Source organism: Opisthorchis viverrini (assembly GCF_000715545.1).
Source record: "Opisthorchis viverrini unplaced genomic scaffold opera_v5_210, whole genome shotgun sequence".
NCBI lineage: Eukaryota > Metazoa > Platyhelminthes > Trematoda > Opisthorchiida > Opisthorchiidae > Opisthorchis > Opisthorchis viverrini.
This window is the reverse complement of record NW_008751866.1, coordinates 522,106-530,580: the sequence shown is the minus strand read 5'-3', so window position 1 is coordinate 530,580 and position 8,475 is coordinate 522,106. Positions and strand designations below refer to the sequence as shown.

The following is an 8,475-nucleotide window of genomic DNA, read 5'->3' as shown; positions in this document are numbered from 1 at the left end:
TCAGTGACTTGTGTTTGCTTGCCATTGTGGGCTCTCTGCATACTTATGATACTTTTATTCGTGGCACATGGCACTGAATGTAAATTTTTGCCATTTAATCTCACACCAGACTCAGTATGACGGACACTTTGTGCTTGATGTGAGAGTCTTGACTGTACTAGCGCCTACCGCGCCTTAAAGAGCATTCACCATTGTTTGTCCTTTCTTCGGTTGTTGGTTTTTAGACGCGTGTTTCCATATCAAAATCTGTACATACTTCGGGATTCATCTCATAAGACTGGAACTGTTCTTGGCATGATTTCGAATGAGACGTTTCTCACTTTTCTCTCATATTCTCCTGTTACCCTTTCGCATTCATCGCTTGCATTCATTTTTATGTTTGTGACCATGATTATCAGACGGTTGCTAAACAAACAATCAGAGAGTGATCTGAATGACATGATAAAGCAAAAGCTGTGATACGGAGAGTGACTTCGGATTTTGCCTATCAGTCACGTGATTTCTGACTCTGGGCAGAGGTGTCTGTTAAAGACCAGACACAGACACGTTGCGTTTTGTGAGTGGAATAAAACATTACGTGTTCCAGCGCAACTGAAAGAATGGAATATGACCTGAAAAGCCCCAGAGTTCTCTCGCTATGTTGGAGGTTCCCTTCTCTAATTGCCTACTCACTGCGGGTATCCACTACTCCACAAGCTGGATTTGCATGTATGAACCGGTGAACATGTTTACGCCTAAGTGATTGACCCGATGGCTCGAAAGACGACTCAGTAACTGTTCTAGTTCTATCAGACGGTTGGCCCGCCTCTCGATACTTCCCAATCAAGGAGCCATCAGTCCAAGGGAGGAATGCTCATAAGAGAGTGGTGCGCTGGTAGAGTAGTGCTAACATGCTCGCTTCAAATGTCAGATGCCCAAAGTTTCAACTCCAACACGGCCTAGGATACATGCTGTTGATGAGCTCTAATAAGGACGAAACTCGAAATCAGCGCTTTCCCCCATTGGTGTTAAGGTTGCTGAAAACTCCTCGACAGCTCACCATTGGTTTTGCCCTTCTTGGGGCTCATCAGCTAGGCGTTTCCATCAACCTTATGTTCCACTTGAAACCAAGTTGCACGAAATTAGCGAACTACACTCATTTGTAGTATTTGCGTTACACCAGTCGGTCACTTTCAACTTTTTGGCCAGTGATATTGAAAGCAGAACAAAGCCGTTGGCGGAACCGGCAAGTACCAGCACTCCGGGCTAACGGAAAATAGACTTATTGCATCTAAGCATAAAAAACGCGCTCCTTCGGCATCCAGTTACTTTTCATCCATCAATGCGCTTCACTGAAACATCCAGATTTGGTGAACTTACTGGCATACACACCGTATTGAAACGGGTGCGTAAAGTGACCGGCAGTTACTGCGGGACATCTGCTTATATCGAGTTTCACTCTGGAGCCAGATGGAGTTGAGCGCATCCAAGACATAGTTGTTGAACGCGCACACTACATATTATATGCAAGAACAAATGAATCAAAGAGCAACTGCCCTGTGATGCACAAAAAAAAACAGGCAACTCCACTAACACTTGGTGGTTGCAGGAATTGTAGACAGTCACATGACTGTCGTTTGAACAATCGTCCTCCTGGTGCTGCAACAAATGGGGGGAAGTGGTGGACTCGAGCTTCGCCCCTATTGGAGCTCGTTATTAGTTCATATCCTTGGCCGTTCCGGGGTTCGAACTCCGCATATTTGGCGCGCGAGGCGAGAGTGTTTTCAATACTGAATGTTTATGAAAGTTTCTGGAAGTTGTAGGACAAGGTTACTAACTCGACTAGAGGGACTGTTTCATCGAAAGTCTATCACTGACAGTTTTGAAGTAAGGTTGTACAACCTGCATGACATCAGCAACTAGAAACCGTTTTTTGTCAGGGAAAAGGTGATATTGGGACAGTGGCGTTGTGGTGGGTCAGCGTTCGATCAGCAAATCAATGATCAGCAATCGTTCGGCTGTAACATCCTTTCGGTGCGTAGCTGCCATGCCACCAGAGGGAAGCACGGGGCGGCTGACGTACTTCCAATTTGGCCAAGCCTAGACACTGAGCGGTCAAGATGCCCGGGTTGAACTGGAATCAGAGATATTCCGGTCAATAAGCTTCTGCCCTAATACAAAACGCTTCTTCATCTTTTTGTTCCGCCAGAGCCATCAGCCGTTTTCTGGCCACTGTATAAAGTTTTGTAGTCCAGTAAATATATATGTTGACCAGATCCACTCCCGAGACTGGATTGGATCGATGCAAGTGAGTGTATTTCGCCAAATCTACAATGTTTGACGTTCAAGTACAGTAGGAATTTGGTTAAAACTGGCAGAATAGGCTTACTTGATGAGCACCAAGAAGGAAAAAACGCTTCGAGTAGTAAGCTGTCGAATCAAGTGATTTCAACTATGCAAAAGTGTTTTGAGAATAGGAGATATTTCAGCCGGTTTGCAGACGTTTATGGCTAGTGAACAGAGTTCACATGATTTTGAATTTTAGACACTTTTGGGAATAGAAAAGACCAAACGTTTTAAGAGGGGAGGGGCTGGCTGATCGGGTGACCAATAAAAACAAAATACTTGCGATCGATGATTTCTAATCTTCGATCGATGGTATAGAAATGGGGTAAACTCTAAATTTGGATCATGTTTTCTCGCTTATTGTTACCGATATATGAGGGACTCAAGTACGAATCCCCATTATACCTCAATTTGTAGCTCGGAGTATGCCCCCATTCCCAAACCATGAGAAAGTGTGTTCCAACTGAGAATTTGCTTACCGAATGACTTGTCTACGGAATTTCGCTTGTTGTTGGAATTTGAATAAAGCGTCTTTTACGAAACCAAGTGTTTACCTCGATGCAATAATCTTTACTGCGAGTGTTGTCCTCGACGGTTGACTCGTTCAAGTTATACGCGCGTTTTCCCCGCACATTTTAAGGCATCAACAACGCATCTTCCTCCACCCCGTCTTTACATACTCAGTTTATGCGTGGGTGAGGGGTGTCGAGTGAAATCGAGAGCCGTTTGGAAGTTTGCTTGATTAGAAGCGAAGTTTGTCCCAGTGAATGCGATTCGTCGGACTGATGTGAACGGAGTGGACTCCTCTCCAGACAATCAAATCAGAAGACTAAATTTCAATTTCAGTGAACGAGGAGGGCAAGATGCAGGCGGTGTGGGAATCAAGCCAGCCTGAAACAAGCACTAAATGTTTCAAAACAGTAAATTGGATGCAAAATGTGTGAGTACTACTCAGCGACGAGACATGTGTAATATGGATGAAGGGAAGAAGGCTTTCACTGCAAAGTTATTTATTAGAAAATGCCAGCTGAGCAGATTGTTGGACAGGAAAGCGAGACTCTCATATGTGGCTTGTTTACAAAAACTGAATATCCATCTTCTCCTTGAGGACGTCTTCCAGAACTTTCCTGGATATTCATTGGCAGTTGCTCAAATGCAATCAAACGCGACTCCACAAATTCCTTAATCGATCTCACTTTTCAGGAGACGCAAGGTGGATTTACTAGAAAACATACTACTAGCATGTCCACAATCAGTAGTATCACCGATACATGGGGGTAAAAAAACTGACAGTTGTTACCAATCTAGTTGGGTGAGTGGTCGAACTTCAGTCATTTAGACAGCCCCAGAGGACATCCGGCGTCTCATCATTGTCTGAATTCCCACGAATTCGTTCTACTTGGGGCATTATACGTATGTGAATACGTCAAATGCCACGTCAGCTTTACTAATTGACGACAGAGATCATGCATCACACGCGTATGTTCATGAAGACATAAGGTGTGTTGATCCTTTGTTGAACGATGCGCCGTGTTTTATTCATAAACATCACATCCATTTGAAAGGTCCTGAATCAGATTGTTTTTTTTAAATTCGTATTTGTTTTCATGACGAGCCGCTAAGTTAACCAACTGCACGCGGACTTTGTATTAGCACGTGAAACTACAAGTAAGAGTCACGTGTGCGTTCAAAGCGTTTCGCAAATGATGTGGAGTGCCTGCGTGATACCCATGACCGTGTCGATCATAGCAGTAAAGCTCTCTTAGGTGGGTTTAGGTTCTGGTTGCGAAGTACTAACTAAACTGATCGGATGAACCACGTTGTTGAGCACGGCTCACGGCGTTCACCGCCATGGAAATAACTTATTGGTTTCTCGATTCGGGTGACGCTGAACATTGGAACCCGCAGTTCTCATGGGACAGGGTTACGATATCGCTTGTTTTCTTCTGAAAAAATCCTGCAAAGCCACATTTCAAATGAATACACGAAGCCATCCACAAAACTAGTTTCCTTTCTTGACCGTTCTCCGTGTATCACAACAAGTAATGTCAACCACATAGACGGTTATTCGCCCGACCGAATGGCAATACTGTTCCAGAGAGCTTTATTCCCATCTTCAGAAGTACAGTTCTCAAAGTCCAGAGTGTCCGTGTCAGAGGAATAACCTAAAATCTGCCTTTCTCTGACCTCGGTTGTGGTCGAAAGAAGTCTACAGTGAAAGTAAACTTTGGAAGACTAACTGCAATTGTTGTCTGTTCTGGGAGCTCACCGCGTTTGACAGTGGTGTTTCACAAAGGGCACTTCCGTTGATCGTACATCTTACATGTGAATACTTGACTTTGTTCCAAAAGTGGGCGGAAGCAAGTACTACAAGGCTTATTATCATCAACACCTCAGTTATAGTACATGGCATTTTATTAATACTATTTCTACTAGATGGCTCAAGTGGTTAGAGAGCGAATTTACTGACCGAAAGTCCGTGGTTCCGGCCTCTGCTCTCGACTTCCCCCGTCTAGGTTTGAGCAACCTGGAGTTATTCCAACCCTCCTACTTCCTTCGGGTAGCATGGCAGCTAGGCACAGGAAGGGTGTTACCGCTGAGTGACTCCCACTGGTGGACACTACTAATGAGGCATGCGAGTAATGTGTCCTCGCAACTTTGCTTCGCATCTATTGGAAGTTGGGATTTAATACGGAATCTGTGGAATTGCTTTTTGGAATTTAAATTTGAGTAATGGTCAATGAGCATTCATGAACGTTCAGGAAGACGCGTTAAGAAGAAGGCGGATATTCAGTTTTTATAAACAAGAGGCATATGAGAGTCTCGCTTTCCTGTCCAACAATCTGCTCAGCTGGCATTTTCTAATAAATAACTTTGCAGTGAAAGCCTTCTTCCCTTCATCCATATTACACATGTCTCGTCGCTGAGGGTGTTAAAGTAAGAAACCCACGCAGATTTTCCACAGACACTTACAACTTCTCCAAAGCTGTCTTCAATCAAATGGGCAAACTCAGTTTGACGAAGTTCAGATAAGCGGAAATGCTTTTCTGAAGGGACAAAACAGACTCTCTACTGTACACATAAAAATGCTGAAAACTCTCCGCCAGCCCACGACCGGTTTTGCCCTCCTTGGGGCTCATCAGGTAGGCGCAGTCCCCGAGTTTCCGTCAGCATTATGTTCCACTTGAACCTAAATTGCTCGAAATTAGCAAAGTTTATCCTGGAACCCAGATGAATCTCTCGTTTGTGATGTCTCCAGGCAACTGGGAGTGCCACACCAGGCCGCCTCACGTTTCAGTTGCTACGATATTGGAGATATCAAAATAGGGTATATATATGTATATATAGACAGCCCAAGACCTGTTTCACTTTTCTTGGGGCTCATCAGGTAGGCGCAGTCCCCCAGTCTCCATCAAACTTATGTTCTACTTAAAACCAAAATGCTCGAAGTTAGTGAACTACACTCAGTGGCAAACAAATCTGGTTTTGCGAGAGACTTATGTGGAACCCGTCTAGATCTATCGTCTGTGATGTTTTTAAGTCAACTGTTTTGAGTTTCAGTAAACCTTCAAAGACATCGCACAAAAGCGACTAGTTCAGGGTGACAAATGTTAGAACTACAGAATTGACAGCCTTCCCCATACCAGTACAAGCTCCTGCTAACTCGTCTGAAGAGCGTTACGGATAGCCTAAAGAAAGGATAAGTCCAACAATCTCAATTACCTAGATCAATTGCTGTATGCTGGGTCGGAGAACGGACACGTCCTCATTTCACAAAGTGTCTACCGGAGTAAGATCCCTTCCTTTGTGTCGAGACTTAAGATCACCAGCACAGTAGTCATTGACGGAATAAACATGAGGGTGAGAAGTAAAATGGGCATAGCGGTAACTTAATCGCATTTGAGGTTGTATGACAAAGAAAGCGAAAATAGTAGCCCAAAAACCCGGTGATAGGATAACTCCAATTCGGGTTGACAGAAGCTTGGGGACTGCGCCTACCTGATGAGCCCTAAGAAGGGCGAAATCAGTCGTGGAATGTCGACGATTTTTCAGCAACCTTGTGAGTAGTGCTTTCCTCAATCCGCTAAGGCTGTTATTGGACTGGGACTTCCTAAGGTGGCAGTCAGTGACTTGTGTTTGCTTGCCATTGTGGGCTATCTGCGTACTTATGACACTTTTATGCGTGGCACATGGCGTTGAAGGTACATTTTTGCCATTTAATCTCACCCCAGACCCAGTATGACGGTCACTTTGTGCCTGATGTGCGAGTCTTGACTGTGCTAGCGCACACTGCGCCTTGAACAGCATTCACCATTGTTTGTCCTTTCTTTGGTTGCTGGTCTTTAGACGCGTGTTCCCATACCAAAATCTTCACATGCTTTGGGATTCACCTCATCAGACTGGCACTGCCCTTGGCATGATCTCGAATGAGACGTTTCTCTCTTTTCTCCCATATTCTCCTGTTACTCTTTCGCATTCATCACTTGCACTCACTTTTTATGTTTGTGATCATGCTCTTCAAAAATAAAAAATAAATGATAGTATGATTGTATCGCGATATCTCGAATATCGTAGCGACTGAAACATGAAGCGGTCTGGTGCATTGCATTCAGTTGCCTGGAAACATCAGCTGGGTTCCAAGTGTGTCTCCCGTCAAAGCAGAATTCGCTAACACGGACCCTAATTTGAATGTATTCATCGTTTGCCGAACTTGGCTGTCTGATAGTTTGGACCGTCTTGTAGTGTTTAAACTACTAGCTGGAAAATCGCGGGGTCAGAACTCCTTGAAGTTTCATGAGATGAGTGTTGATGATGACTCCAAATCAGGACCTGAGGACCGTACAGCTCATCTCTGCTTTTCAGTATAGACCAGCCTCACTTTGAGGACAAGATTTCGGTTGAAGAACTCCCAAATCCCTCACTTTACTGATATCTGTATGTAGTTCCAAAAGAAGAATAATTCACAAGGCAGCATTCAAAATATCACAGTATACTCTCCTGAAAGCGCGCTACTCATACGGTTGCTGAAAACTCTTCGACAACTCCCCACGAGATTTGTCATTCTTGGGAACAGGAGAGAATCTGTCGAAATAACGATCTAATTGAACTCAACTTTTGCAAAATACATTCGTGTCATTCAAAACCCGGCCACTTGAACGCCTTCCGTATTCTGTAGCACAACCTGTTGAACGGAAAATCGCGCCACATTTGGGCACACTTTGCACCAAGATCCAAGTCACGATAACCGAGCAGTAAAACCAGTACAGAGTGAAGGGTCAAAACAGCTGATGAATATTCCGTCAGGAGAATCCATTCAGTCTGTCTGAGCCAGTGTAGAACTAGCTTGAGTCTTGAGCCGCAGACACACTAAGACGTATCCAATGAGGGCGCCGGACACTGTTCATTCACCGTAACTCAAGTCTAATCTGGTCCCTGGTCAAATTGTCCATCGCCAGCTGAACTCTACTCGCGTCCAACCACAGGACAACGCTCGCACAGACTGTATGATGTTCCGTGTTCCCAAACACGGAGGCTCTGAGGCTTTCTTGGTTTTACGTATCCATTAATCCTAATTAACAAACACGTAAAATCATTGTACTATCTCTCATCAGATAACGCTGTACACAGTTTGCAACCGAAAGAGAGCCCATCTCGTGGCGTTTTCTAGTCCTACCGGCTCGTTTTAATCGAAAATCATTGAATTCAAACAACACGTGTTCCTCCGCGTGATTTACCCACGCAAATCGATTTTAGACCATATACTGTCCAATTTTCTATCCATCTGATTGTGGTGAGTTTTTCTTCCAACCTGTGGGTCTCTGTTGATGGTGCGCTCCAAGCTGACAAAATACCACACTACAAATGATCGACTGTGGCCACACTGCGTTTGTAGAAACCTCTTCTGTTCGCACTTGAGGAAGCCAAATCTTGTGATTATTCGTCTGTTATGGAAAATCGATAAAAATGATTCGTTCTTGTCAGACAAAACTTTAGTGATCGAAACCGGCCAGACAAGAAGAAAGCGATTGACGCTGCTTTGGAATAAAAACTCCTTGGGTGAGGTTACTGCATTTTGGAACGTAATCATATTGGACCAAGCAGGACTTAAAACACGGATGTTTTAAGCACTGCAGTGCCGGGGATGGTGTT

The 8,475-nt window shown here is 44.3% G+C and overlaps 1 protein-coding gene across 1 annotated transcript in view; it reads right to left on the bottom strand.

Moving 5' to 3' along the window:
• The window catches only part of T265_08266 (hypothetical protein), a gene marked incomplete at both ends in the record, with an annotated part of 7,594 nt that extends 2,095 nt beyond the window's left edge, over positions 1–5,499 (bottom strand). Inside the window, one exon of the mRNA XM_009174014.1 lies at positions 5,438–5,499. Within this exon, the coding sequence (XP_009172278.1) occupies positions 5,438–5,499 (62 nt within the window). The remainder of the gene's footprint in view (positions 1–5,437) is intronic.
• Positions 5,500–8,475: the final 2,976 nt, after the last annotated feature.